The 15,311-nt window shown below is 41.9% G+C and overlaps 1 protein-coding gene across 1 annotated transcript; it reads left to right on the plus strand.

The window, feature by feature from the left end:
* tmtopsb (teleost multiple tissue opsin b) lies at window positions 1-4,257 on the plus strand. The gene is made up of 5 exons (XM_041861266.1): window positions 1-367; window positions 1,242-1,430; window positions 1,603-1,742; window positions 2,832-3,065; window positions 3,889-4,257. The coding sequence occupies exons 1-5, from the start codon at window positions 1-3 to the stop codon at window positions 4,255-4,257; spliced, it is 1,299 nt and encodes a 432-aa protein (XP_041717200.1).
* Window positions 4,258-15,311: the final 11,054 nt, after the last annotated feature.

Genomic DNA, 15,311 nt, shown 5'->3' on the forward strand with positions numbered 1-15,311 from the left:
ATGATCGTGTCTAACGTCAGTCTGAGCTGCGACGCGAGCTGCCCATGGGGAGACAGTGACAGTGAGACGGTGGTCTTGCAGGGAGGAGGTTCAGGTTCTCTGAGTCCTACGGGACACCTCGTGGTGGCGGTATGTCTGGGGTTTATAGGTACATTCGGTTTCCTCAACAACCTCCTGGTGTTAACGTTATTCTGCCGGAACCGCGCACTGCGCTCTCCCATCAATGTCTTGCTGGTGAGTGTGTGTGTGTCGGACCTGCTGGTCAGCGTGCTCGGGACACCGTTCAGCTTCGCCGCTGCCACACAGGGCCGGTGGTTGATCGGTAGTGCGGGATGCGTCTGGTACGGCTTCATCAACGCCTGTTTGGGTAAGCAGCCTATTGTCTCTCTCTCTCTGCCTCCCTCTCTCTCTCGCTCTCTCTCTCTCTCTCTCTCTCTCTCTCTCTGTGTGTGTGTGTGTGTGTGTATGTGTATGTGTGTTAGTGCTCAGCTTAAAGTATGTGCTAAATGTACAGTATTTGACTGTATCAGCACTATGGCTGCTCTGGATCTTGACTCAGATTTCTCAATGAACTTCAACAGTAAAGTCATTAAGCATAAATCTAAATAAATAATTAACTTCAGACTCTCCAGCCACAGCCCCTTGTGTGTTTGTGTGTTCAACAAGATCTCATGGTGGCCTTAAGATTCTGATATTCATCCACTTTCTCCAAACCTCACATTTTAAAGTTACTCCAAACATAACATTTAGAAGTGTTTTTGACACCCTGGGTTTACTGCTCCTGCTCAGCATCATTCTGTTTCTCCAAATGTCACATTTCGAAGTTAAGGTTTGGGATAGGGTTAAAACATTAAGTTTAGGCATTCATTCCGAATGGTTAAATTAAGGGTTAAGGTTTGGGACAGGAATAAAACCAACAACAAAAAAATGTGTATCTACCACTGGAATTGAACACTCAACCTTTGGATCCGGAGTCATGGGATTACCCCATCCACAACACCCTAGCAAAACCCAAACCTACTTCATGGTAATACCGCTCACTGTTGCCCCTAGTGGACGGTTTTGAAGGCATTTCCTGAAGTCAATTTCGAGGTCAATCTTGAGGGATCTGCCTGGTGTGTGTGTGTCAGACTGCGTCCTCATTAACTGTCAGCGGTGCCTTGTGAAACAGCAACCTAATACCCAGTCAAGTCTCTATGCTATTTTGTGTATGTGTGTGTGTGTGTGGGTGTGTGTTCCAGGTATTGTGTCGCTGATCTCCCTGGCAGTGTTGTCCTATGAGCGTTACTGTACCATGCTGTGTAGGACGCAGACAGACGGCAGCGACTTCGGTCCAGCGGTGGCCGGAGTGTGTTTCTCCTGGCTCTACTCTCTGGCCTGGACACTGCCCCCGCTGCTGGGCTGGAGCAGCTACGGCCCCGAGGGACCAGGTGTGTGTGTGTGCATTTGTGTGTGAATGTGTGTGTGAGTGAAAGTGCAAAAAAAGTATTTGATTTAATTACAATCTGCTGGCATATGGAACTACAGTATTTATTACCTAGTAACAGTATAGATAGTAACAGTATTCATATTGACAGTGTGTATTGTTGTACTGTGTTCCAGGAACCACCTGTTCAGTGGACTGGAGGACCCAGACACCGAACAACATCTCCTACATCTTCTCTTTGTTCACCTTCTGTCTGTTACTGCCTTTCTCTGTCATACTGTACAGCTATAGCAAGCTGCTCAGCGCTATCAAACAGGTAACTAACCCCTGACCTCTGACCTCTTCTAACTCTTCACTTAGTTGACAGTTTAGAGAGTTGAGTTTAGATATAATGCCTGGGGATGGTGTAACCGCAGCCAGGTTGCTCAAGATCCACTGCAAAATTCGACGTCCGTCCAGGTAAACAGGATTTCGGGAGATGAGTTCTAAACCAGCCACTAGGGCCAACGGTGAGTGCTATTACCATCACGTAAGCTTGGGTTTTGCTAGGGAATTGTGGACAGGGATGGCAGATGGGTGTAAGCCGTGAGCACCGGCTCCGAGGGTCGCCTGTTCAATCCCAGTGCTAGGCACAATTTGTTTTTGTTTTTTTACCCTCTCCCAAACCTTAACCCATAACTTAACCATTCGGAATCAATGCCAAACTTAACCTTCGAAATTGGACGTTTATGGACAAACGTGGGATTCTGCAGTGAGACTGTGAGAGCTTGTTGTTAACCATTGGTACCAGCAGCACATATACTGTACTCTCCCATGTCTGCATGGGATCCAATCCAAGTCTCTCCTCACGTTCCTGTCTCTTCTCTATAGTCTTATCTGTTTAATAAAATACATCATACAAAATACAATAAGTGGGATCGCCATACTCTTATTAAAGAGTCTAGAGCTTAGAAAGTTATGTTTAGAGATTAGAGAGTTTAGTTTTAGAGTTTAAAGTTACAATGTCTCGATTAGAGGAGAGTACAGGAAGCAGTAATTAGAGGATTCCTGGGGATTGAGGTTGTTAGTGAGACTTTTGAGGATAATCATTAACACACACACACACACACACACACCTAATTCTAACCCTAAACCTAACCCCTAGGCCTAAAATAGCCTTTTTACAAGTGAGGACCGGCAAAATGTCCTCACTTCTTCTCTGAATTTTAGTTGGTTTACAATTCTTGTGAGGAGTTCTGGTACTCACAAGTATAGTAAAACGTGAACACACACACGCAGTCTTGATTCAACTTGGCAGAGTAAATTATCTTTGCTAAAGTACAATAGCAACCTAGCTTGATGCCAGTCTGTATGTGTGTGTGTGTGTGTGTGTATGTGTGTGTGTGTGTGTTTGTCATCCCTCCAGGTGAGCAGTGTGAGCTCAGTGGTGACCCGTCATCGTGAGCAACGTGTGTTGGTGATGGTGGTAACCATGGTAGCGTGTTACCTGTTGTGTTGGCTGCCCTACGGTGTAGCGGCCCTGCTGGCAACCTTTGGCCCCCGCAACCTTTTGACTCCTGAGGTCACCATCGCCCCCTCGCTGTTGGCCAAGACATCGACAGTCATCAACCCTGTTATATACATCTACATGAACAGACAGGTACACACACACATGCACACACACGCACACACACAGACACACTGTACCCCTGTTTGGCGTTGTCAGTCTTCAGTTCCTCCCAACCGTATCCATGGTGACATTGAGTTGAGGTGAGCTGAAGACCTAAAAGGCTGCACAGACTGCCACAGAGAATGTGTTGTCTCTAAAACAACCTGCAACCTGCCACCAAAGATAAACGTGCCTTTTTGCACGCACTGATTCAAAACGCTGTAGAGAAGCAGATAGATGAAAACATCCCAGCAAACACACAACCACCACACAACGTTGCCTCAAAGTTGCCATCTGATTTCTCCTGGGTAAATGTAGTGGACCAGAAGTATACGTGTGGAACTGGAGAGTATACTAAGTACACTATGTTTATCCAGGTGATATACACCCTGCTGTGTGTTGTGTGTGTATGCTGCATGTGTTAGTGTATGTAGTGTGTATGTGTGTGCGTGTGTCAGTGAGAGAAAGAGAGAAAGCGAGAGAGAGAGAGAGAGAGAGAGAGAGAGGGGGGGATGAGGGAGGTGTGTACTTGGGTGATACAATGTTGCTAGATTGAGTTTGATTTGAAAACCCTGCATTAGCATAATATAATCACTTGCACTGATCTAAGCATCCACAACCGCCCCTCAAACACACACTGTTCTTTGCTCTGACCCTTTGATTTGACACTGAGATCAGTTATCAATGCTGTAATCAATGTGTGTGTGTGTGTGTCTATGTGTGTGAGAGTGTGTGTGTGTGTGTGTGTGTGTGTGTGTGTGTGTGTGTGTGTGTGTGTGTGTGTGTGTGTGTGTGTGTGTGTGTGTGTGTGTAGTTCTACAGGTGTTTCAAGGCTATGCTGAGGTGTTCTGCTCCTGACCGAAGCTACAGTTTGAAGACCTCTTCGCGAGTGACCAAAACACTCCGGACCATTCGCCATGGAAACAGACACAACGTGACGGTTGTCGTGGTGTCTGTAGGCCCGCCCACTCCGAAGGTCTCTGCCAACGGTTCCTCAGAGGAATCGAATGACCAGCCACTGTCACCTCCCAAAACCACTCCCCCTGTCCAAATCACTTCCACTGGCCAAACCACTCCCCCTGTCCAAATCACTCCCACTGGCCAAACCAATCCCCCTGTCTCAACCATGCCCACTTTCACACCCAAACCAAAACTGGCCTTGGTAGCTCACTACAACGGATAGAGAGTGAAAGGCTATGTGTGTTCCCCAGAAACAATGTATGTTTCAGTAGTAAGACTAAGAAGTGGAGACTAGTCGTCTTGACTTCTTTCTTATCTCATTCTCGTTGGCACCAAAAGTTTAAAAAAGTGTTGATAGGGGACAGAATGCGGTCGGACCATCATATAATAGGCATATACATTACTCTTACTGAATTTCCACATGGGCAAGGATATTGGAAATGTAATCAAAGCCTATTGGATGATAATTTATTTATAATTAGAACAAAGGAATTTATAACTGACTTTTTCCAACATAACATAGGTACAGCGAATCCCCTTATTGTATGGGACACCTTTAAATGTGCCTTTAGAGGCCATGCAATTCAGTACTCATCTCGAAAACAAAAGCAATTTAGGTCAAAAGAGTTTATACTAAGAAAGGAAATAGAAAGTCTAACAGAACAGATAGATGGCAATAAAAACTGTAACATAGAGGCTCAGAATAAATTAGAGGAAAAACAAAAAGAAATTGAGAAACTTATTCAAGAAAGATCAAGTGTAATATATTATAAAAATAAAGCAAACTGGATGTAATATGGGGAAAAATTCACAAAATTATTTTTTAATCTTCAACATAGGAATGCTACCAAAAAGAACTTAATGAGACTGGTTACAATTGACGGAGTCACCCATAATTCACCAAATGATATTTTGAAGGAAGAAACAAAGTACTTTAAGCATATGTTTTATTTTCAGTCGCCTCCATCTCCTCTAACTGAAGCTAATTGTAGAGATTTTTTTCTATTGATAATGTCAAATGAACAGCCACACAGAAAGACTCATGTGAAGGTGAAATTACAGAGGAGGAACTTCTGGATGCAATTAAAGACATTAAGTCTGGGAAAACTCCAGGGTTGGATGGCATACCAGTCGAGGTATACCAAACCTTTTTTGATATACTAAGAGGACCGTTATTAGCATGTTTTAACCACTCCTATGTAAATGGTAGATTATCTGACACTCAAGAAGAAGGTCTGATGTCATTATTACTGAAACAGGATACAAGTGGAAAATATAAAGATCCAGTCCATTTACAAAATTGGAGGCCCCTTACACTTCAGTGTTGTGATGCAAAAATCCTAGCAAAATGTATAGCGCATAGAATTAAAAAGGTATTGTCAGATATTATTCATTCTAATCAGACAGGTTTTTTACATGGAAGATACATTGGAGATAATATAAGGCAAGTATTGGAAACAATAGAACACTATGGAAAATATGGGAAACCAGGCCTGCTATTCATAGCAGACTTCGAAAAGGCATTTGATAAAGTTCGACTGGGGTTTATATATAAATGCCTGGAGCATTTCAATTTTGGAGAATCTCTTATAAAATTGGTCAAAATCATGTATAGTAACCCTAGGTGTAAAATAGTAAATAATGGCTATTTCTCAGAAAGTTTTAAACTGTCAAGAGGAGTGAAACAAGGTTGTCCTCTATCGGCATATCTATTTATTGTGGCCATCGAGATGTTAGCTATTAAAATCAGATCCAATAATAATATCAGAGGATTAGAAATCCAGGGCTTAAAAACAAAGGTGTCATTGTACGCTGATGATTCATGTTTTCTTTTAAATCCACAACTAGAATCCCTCCACAGCCTCATAGAGGATCTAGATACATTTTCTAACCTCTCTGGATTACAACCAAATTATGACAAATGTACTATATTACGTATTGGATCACTAAAAAATACAATTTTTACATTACCATGTAGTTTACCAATAAAATGGTCTGATGGTGATGTGGATATACTCGGAATACATATCCCAAAGGAAATAAATGATCTCACTTCAATCAATTTTAATAGAAAGTTAGCAAAAATAGATAAGATCTTACTACCATGGAAAGGAAAATACCTGTCAATTTGTGGAAAAATCACCCTGATTAACTCTTTAGTATTATCCCAGTTTACCTATTTGCTTATGGTCTTGCCTACACCTAGCGAACAGTTTTTTAAATTATATGAGAAAAAAATATTCAATTTTATTTGGAACGGCAAGCCAGACAAAATTAAAAGGGCATATTTATATAATGAATATGGATTCGGAGGACAGAAATTATTAAATATTAAAGCATTAGACCTATCACTAAAAGCTTCAGTCATACAAAAGGTATACTTAAATCCGGACTGGTTCTCAAGCAAATTAGTTAGGGTTAGGGTTAGGGTTAGATATATACAAATACTTATTTTCCACCATAATTTGCAAATAAATTCATTAAAAATCCTACAATGTGATTTTCTGGATTTTTTTCCCTCATTTTGTCTGTCATAGTTGACGTGTAGCTATGATGAAAATTACAGGCCTCTCTCATCTTTTTAAGTGGGAGAACTTGCACAATTGGTGGCTGACTAAATACTTTTTTCCCCCACTGTATATAGGTTGTATGTTGGGAGCTTTTGGGAAAGAGCACAGTTAGAAAGATATGGCATATAGAAGCAAACCGGATGGACATCATGAAAATTATCTGAGAGGTTGAGAGTAGAAGAAGTTCAGGAGCAAAATAAAAAAAAATATATCTATATATATATATATATATATATATATATATATATATATATATATATATATATATAGAATAGAATTATTGTAAAATTAACTGTGTCCATAAGGTGTAGATAGTAAGTATAGACCGGAAGTAGAGGCCTGGGCATTGTTGTTCACTAATTTACTCCAAGTAGGGAAAGGATGGCGGGGTTGAAAAGTAATAAAGGGGAGTATATATATAAAAAACATGGGGGATTGGAAGTGATGCAGACAATTACATTGATAGAAGATACAATCTATCTGCAATATTAAGCTGATCCACCCCCCAAAAAAAAATAAAAAATAAAATAATTGTATTTATCTTCCTGGAGTAGTGATTTGAAGCTGTGCAGTACGTGGTTTTGTTCTTATCAATGTGATTGATCAGAGGTCTGATAGATCTGTTGGAGGTGAGGATAAAGTCCCCAGGTGTCTTACTGTAATCACTTTCGTTGATCACAGTCACACACACACACAAACACACACACACACACACACACACACACACACACACACACACACACACAAACAGTAACCAGTGGAATCATTTGTAAATTCATTGTTGATTCCATCAATGGTCAGGTCAGGAGCATTGTTGCTGGGTAAACTGATCATTGCATTGCGGACAGTAAGCCCTAGTTCAAACAGGGCTCTTATCACCACACCGAATGAAAAAATAAGTGACTTTCTCTTTGGAAGAGCTGGGATAGAGTGCAGTCTGAAACTATAGAGTGCGCCTCTGCCGCTCTTTCCGCGCAGTGCGGGTGAAGCACGCGCCTCTGTTTCATGCAACACGCCAGTGCAGTTCTTTCGCTGTCGGGAGAAATGGTAATGCATGTTGATATATGTTAATTGCATGCAAATAAAGGTTGTTTCGATACCACACCCACACCCGAAGCAAAACCATGTCCTCAGATTCGCAGGTGGACGATTTCTGTGAGGAGGGGAGCAGCTCAACTACTTTATAGAGATATCTGAAACACAGTTCCCAATAAGGCTACAGTATTCATCACAGCATAGGCTATCCAATCATTTCAGATATTACAGAAAGGCTACTTAACAAGACTCTTCGTGATTCCTTAGTAAAAGGGAGTTATTACATCTTAAGACACGTTACTTTAACCAAGACACATTAAACCGATCATATTCACTGTTTAAAACATTATCTTCCGTGCTGTACAGGTGTGTGAACCGTCTTTCTTTGTATTTTTTGTGCAAGAAACTTTGTGGTTCCTTTAAAGTTGTGGTTTCTTTAATGTTGTCGTTTCTTTAACGTTGTGGTTTCTTTAACACAAGAGGTCGCATGATAATGCTTCATATGAATCTAAAAATGAAAAAGAAGAAGAACTTGTAATCGTTCTTGGCACAATTCACCTGCCTGGTTTGTTTCCTGTTGTATTGGTGTGTCTGTGCCACATCATATGTTGATGTTAGGCTGTGTATCTTATTTATTTATTTTTGTCTCGTCTGAATAAATAAACAACATATATATAAAAAATATCGCTGTTATGCCTGATTTCGACCCAAAACCAACAAGGAAGTCTGCAGTGTTGAGAGCTGTTGAGAGCTGAAACCAACCGGTACCTCAAGCAAAGCTCTCAACCGTACTAGCCCGCTCTTAATTTCTATTCAGTTCAACTCGCCATATGTTCTGAGTCCGAACTGTGCATAAGCTGATCCTAGATCTGTGGCTATGAGCAACTTCAAAATAGTCTCTCTAGACCAGGGTTCTTCATTCCTTTTTTCACGTAGTTCTTTAGCCCATTCCTCCAGGCCAGACCAAAGGGTTGCCTCCCACAATGTTCCAATGTTCCAGTTTACAATGTATGCTTCAGGAGGCTGCTGGGGGGAGAACGGCTCATAATAATGGCCGGAACGAAGCATATGGAATGGCATCAAACGTCCTAATATTTATATATTTCTTAATTCCATTATTTTACTTTTAGATTTGTGTGTATTGTGTGTATTGGGTGAATTGTTAGATATTACTGCACTGTTGGAGCTAGAAACACAAGCATTTTGCTACACCCGCAATAACATCTGCTAAATATGTGTATGTGACCAATCAAATTTGATTTGATTTGATTTGGAAACCATGTGTTTGATGTATTTGATACCATTCCACTAATTCCGCTCCAGTCATTACCAGGAGCCCGTTCTCCCCAATTAAGATGCCACCAACCTCCTGTGACATATGCATGCAATGTTAGTTTGGCATAGAGGAAAAGGCGGAGTTGGGTCATCTGACTTTCTTACATCACTGCCTTAGTGGCCATAGTGTAAACATTCCCCGGATTCAAAATAGTAGCTAGCAAGATGGAGATCACAGAGGTTATTTCTAATGAGTGCATTTCGCAAGTGGCTAGTTTGCATCAACCACCTTCCCTAAAACCACCGCAAAGATTTTGCCTGCAAACTTTGTTTTTGAATCGCAACGTTCGGCTGTGTTTGCCTCGTGATTTATTGGGAGAGTAATCTGTCTGAAGAGGATCCTCTCCGGATCTTTTTTCTTTCCTTTTTTAAGTTACCAAGAGAATCCGTCATTAATCCCAGACCCTAGTCACTGTTGCTGCCGTAGGTCTTGGATTTTTTAGACTAAGGATTAGCATGCTAGCAACAAGCATTAGCCTGTTCATACTAGGTTTGAATGGAGAATTAGCATGCTAGCAATGAGACAAGCGTTAGCCTGTTTGAATTAGATTTTAATGTAGAAGTAGCATGCTAGTGATGAGACAAATAACAATTTGCTTTGGGGTTGAATGAATAATTAGCATGCTAGCGTGTCAGAGATAGGAAATCAGCACACCAGCACCTTACAAGCAGAAAAAGGCAAGAGAAGATTTAATTCATAAACACATTAGCTATGCCACAACAACGTAATTACACCAAGCTACAGAAATAGCGCAAGCTTATGTTTTTATTCGCTATTAGTTTAATAAATTAATTGTGTATTTTAGCTATGCAGGAACATTTCAGAGAGACACAGTGTTTTTTGGCAGAGAACATTTTATTTGATGAGGTTTTTGATTATCTTTTGTTGCCTAAAGAGTTAGGATGTTCAGTGCATTTTGTTGATATAAGGATTGTTGATGGGTTCTCTGACCCTGTTTCCATGCCTCATACAGAAGCACTGATTTAAAATATAGGGATTTGATACACAAGGAGATTTGATACAGTGTGTTAAGCATTTAATAATAATATCACTTGAAGCAACATTTTGTGCAATTATAAATGTTTTTTTTTTTTTATATTTTTCTCCCAGAGAGAAGAGAAGTCTGTACAGCTTCTTACAGAAGAGAGAAGAGGAAAGAAGAGAAGAGAGGAGAGGAGAGGAAAGAAGGAAAGAGGAGAGAATGAGAGGAGTGAATGAAAGGAGGAGAAGAGGAAAGGTTTTTTCTTTCCCTATCTCTCCTCATCGCTTTGAAAGTGAGTGTGATTTCATAATTATAGTAGGTTCTAGCGCAGTATTTCACTAGCCTAACCCACAGACTTGATTAAAAACCTAACTCAGGAGTGTGGTGGTGAAATAAAAGTAGTTAAACGTTGAACGGTGGTCGATCTGAGGGGCATCTGAGGGGCACCATTAACCTCAATTTGGATGAAGATTTCTAGTTCAACGAGTTGGCGAAGCAGGACATACTGCTCACCCCGGACCAGGCCCTAACGAAACTACGTCGTCGAGTAAATAAACCGCCTCTACCCTCCGGTCTATTGGCGAACATACAATCACTGGAGAACAAACTGGACAAGCTCCGTTTGAGACTATCCTATCAACGGGACTTGAAGGACTGTAATATCCTATGTTTCTCGGAGTCGTTGCTGAACAAGGACATGGGAAATTTACATTCAGCTGGTTATTCAATACATCGGTAGGACCGAACGGCAGCCTCGGGTAAGCTCAATGGGGGATGTGTGTGTCTCTTTGTTAACAACAGCTAGTGCGCAATCTCTAATATTAAGGAAGTCTCAAGGTTCTTCTCGACTGAGTTAGAATATCTCATGATAAGCTGTAGACCATACTATTTAGCAAGAGAGTTTTCATCTATATTTTTCGTAGCTGTCTATTTACCACCATAAACCAACGCTCGCACTAAGACCGCACTCAACGAGCTGTATAGGACCATAAGCAAACAAGAAAATGCTCATCCAGAGGCAGCACTCCTAATGCAGGGAAACTGAAATCAGTTTTACCTCATTTCTACCAGCAGGTCACCTGTGTAACTAGAGGAGACAAAACTCGAGATCACCTTTACGCCACACACAGAAATGCATACAAAGCTCTCCCTCACCCTCCATTTGGCAAATCTGACCATAACTCTATCCTCCTGATTCCTGCTTACAAGCAAAAACTCAAACAGGAAGTACCAGTGACGCGCTCAATATGGAAGTGGTCCGATGAAGCGGATTCTAAACTACAGGTCTGTTTCGCTAGCACAGACTGGAATATGTTCCGAGATTCATCCGATAGCATTGAGGAGTTTACCACATCAGTCACCGGCTTCATTAATAAGTGCATCGACAACGTCATCCCCACAGTGACCGCACGTACCTATCCCAACCAGAAGCCATGGATTACAGACAACATCCGCACTGAGCTAAAGGCTAGCGCTGTTGCTTTCAAGGAGTGGAATACTAATTTGGACGTTTATAAGAAATCCCGCTACGACCTCCGATGAGTCATCAAACAGGCAAAGCGCCAATACAGGACAAAGATCGAATCCTACTAGGCTGGCTCTGACGCTCGTCGAATGTGGCAGGGCTTGCAAACTATTATGGATTACAAAGGGAAGCCCAGCCACGAGCTGCCCAGTGATGCGAACCTACCAAACGAGCTAAATGCCTTCTATGCTTGCTTCAAGGCAAGCAACACTGAACCATGCATGAGAGCACCAACTGTTCCGGATGACTGTGTGATCAGGCTCTCCGTAGCCGATGTGAGTAAGACCTTTAAACAGGTTAAACAAGGCATTCACAGACAGATTACCAGGACGCGTACTCAGAGCATGCGCTGACCAACTGGCAAGTGTCTTCACTGACATTGTCAATCTCCTTGACCCAATCTGTAATACCTACAGTTGAAGTCAGAAGTTTACATACACTTCGGTTGGAGTCATTAAAACTCGTTTTTCAACCACTCCACAAATTTCTTGTTAACAAACTATAGTTTTGGCAAGTCGGTTAGGACATCTACTTTGTGCATGACACAAGTAATTTTTCCAACAATTCTTTACAGACAGATTATTTCACTTATAATTCACTGTATCACAATTCCAGTGGGTCAGAAGTTTACATACACTAAGTTGACTGTGCCTTTAAACAGCTTGGAAAATTCCAGAAAATGATGTCATGGCTTTAGAAGCTTCTGATAGGCTAATTGACATCATTTGAGTCAATTGGAGGTGTACCTGTGGATGTATTTCAAGGCCTACCTTCAAACTCAGTGCCTCTTTGCTTGACATCATGGGAAAATCAAAATAAATCAGCCAAGACCTCAGAAAACATATTGTAGACCTCCACAAGTCTGGTTCATCCTTGGGAGCAATTTCCAAACGCCTGAAGGTACCACGTTCATCGGTACAAACAATAGTACGCAAGTATAAACACCATGGGACCACGCAGCCGTCATACTGCTCAGGAAGGAGACGCGTTCTGTCTCCTAGAGATGAACGTACTTTGGTGCAAAAACTGCAAATCAATCTCAGAACAACAGCAAAGGACCCTGTGAAGATGCTGGAGGAAACAGGTACAAAAGTATCTATATCCACAGCAAAACGAGTCCTATATCGACATAACCTGAAAGGCCGCTCAGCAAGGAAGAAGCCACTGCTCCAAAACCGCCATAAAAAAGACAGACTACGGTTTAGAACTGCACATGGGGACAAAGATCTTACTTTTTGGAGAAATGTCCTCTGGTCTGATGAAACAAAAATATAACTGTTTGGCCTTAATGACCATCGTTATGTTTGGAGGAAAAAGGGGTGGCTTGCAAGCCGAAGAACACCATTCCAACCGTGACTCACGGGGGTGGCAGCATCATGCTGTGGGGGTGCTTTGCTGCAGGAGGGACTGGTGCACTTCACAAAATAGATGGCATCATGAGGAAGGACAATTATGTGGATATATTGAAGCAACATCTCAAGACATCATTTTTTTTTTTTTTTTACATTTTTAGTCATTTAGCAGACGCTCTTATCCAGAGCGACTTACAGTTAGTGAATACATCTTTTTTTTATTTTTTTTTTAATCTTTTTTTTTATACTGGCCCCCCGTGGGAATCGAACCCACAACCCTGGCGTTGCAAACGCCATGCTCTATCAACTGAGCTACATCCCTGCCGGCCATTCCCTCCCCTACCCTGGACGACGCTGGGCCAATTGTGCGCCGCCCATGAGTCTCCCGGTCGCGGCCGGCTGCGACAGAGCCTGGATTCGAACCAGGATCTCTAGTGGCACAGTTAGCACTGCGATGCAGTGCCTTAGACCACTGCGCCACTCAGGAGTACATCAGTCAGGAAGTTAAAGCTTGGTCGCAAATGGGTCTTCCAAATGGACGATGAACCCAAGCATACTTCCAAAGTTGTGTCAAAATGGCTTAAGGACAACAAAATCAAGGTATTGGAGTGGCCATCACAAAGCCCTGATCTCAATCCTATAGAAAATGTGTGGGCAGAACTGAAAAAGCATGTGCGAGCAAGGAGGCCTACAAACCTGACTCAGTTACACCAGCTCTGTCAGGAGGAATGGGCCAAAAGTCACCCAACTTATTGTGGGAAGCTTGTGGAAGGCTACCCGAAACGTTTGACCCAAGTTAAACAATTAAAAGGCAATGCTACCAAATACTAATTGAGTGTATGTAAACTTCTGACCCACTGGGAATGTGATGAAATAAATAAAAGCTGAAATAAATCATTCTCTCAACTATTATTCTGACATTTCACATTCTTAAAATAAAGTGGTGATCCTAACTGACCTAAGACAGGGATTTTTTACTAGGATTAAATGTCAGGAACTGTGAAAAACTGAGTTTAAATGTATTTGGCTAAGGTGTACAGTGGGGAAAAAAAGTATTTAGTCAGCCACCAATTGTGCAAGTTCTCCCACTTAAAAAGATGAGAGAGGCCTGTAATTTTCATCATAGGTACACGTCAACTATGACAGACATAATGATAATTTTTTTCTCCAGAAAATCACATTGTAGGATTTCTAATGAATTTATTTGCATATTGTGGTGGAAAATAAGTATTTGGTCAATAACAAAAGTTTCTCAAGACTTTGTTATATACCCTTTTTTGGCAATGACACAGGTCAAATGTTTTCAGTAAGTCTTCACAAGGTTTTCACACACTGTTGCTGGTATTTTGGCCCATTACTCCATGCAGATCTCCTCTAGAGCAGTGATGTTTTGGGGCTGTCGCTAGGCAACACGGACTTTCAACTCCCTCCAAAGATTTTCTATGGGGTTGAGATCTGGAGACTGCCTAGGCCACTCCAGGACCTTGAAATGCTTCTTACGAAGCCACTCCTTCGTTGCCCGGGCGGTGTGTTTGGGATCATTGTCATGCTGAAAGACCCAGCCACGTTTCATCTTCAATGCCCTTGCTGATGGAAGGAGGTTTTCACTCAAAATCTCACGATACATGGCCCCATTCATTCTTTCCCTTTACACGGATCAGTCGTCCTGGTCCCTTTGCAGAAAAAACAGCCCCAAAGCATGATGTTTCCACCCCCATGCTTCACAGTAGGTATGGTGTTCTTTGGATGCAACTCAGCATTCTTTGTCCTCAAAACACGACGAGTTGAGTTTTTACCAAAAAGTTATATTTTGGTTTCATCTGACCATATGACATTCTCCCAATCCTCTTCTGGATCATCCAAATGCACTCTAGCAAACTTCAGATGGGCCTGGACATGTACTGGCTTAAGCAGGGGGATACATCTGGCATTGCAGGATTTGAGTCCCTGGCGGCGTAGTGGGTTACTGATGGTAGGCTTTGTTACTTTGGTCCCAGCTCTCTGCAGGTCATTCACTAGGTCCCCACGTGTGGTTCTGGGATTTTTGCTCACCATTCTTGTGATCATTTTGACCCCCACGGGGGTGAGATCTTGCGTGGAGCCCCAGATCGAGGGAGATTATCAGTGGTCTTGTATGTCTTCCATTTCCTAATAATTGCTCCCACAGTTGATTTCCTCAAACGAAGCTGCTTACCTATTGCAGATTCAGTCTTCCCAGCCTGGTGCAGGTCTACAATTTTGTTTCTGGTGTCCTTTGACAGCTCTTTGGTCTTGGCCATAGTGGAGTTTGGAGTGTGACTGTTTGAGGTTGTGGACAGGTGTCTTTTATACTGATAACAAGTTCAAACAGGTGCCATTAATACAGGTAACGAGTGGAGGACAGAGGAGCCTCTTAAAGAAGAAGTTACAGGTCTGTGAGAGACAGAAATCTTGCTTGTTTGTAGGTGACCAAATACTTATTTTCCACCATAATTTGC

The sequence above is a fragment of the Coregonus clupeaformis genome, chromosome 34, assembly GCF_020615455.1.
Source record: "Coregonus clupeaformis isolate EN_2021a chromosome 34, ASM2061545v1, whole genome shotgun sequence".
Lineage (NCBI taxonomy): Eukaryota > Metazoa > Chordata > Actinopteri > Salmoniformes > Salmonidae > Coregonus > Coregonus clupeaformis.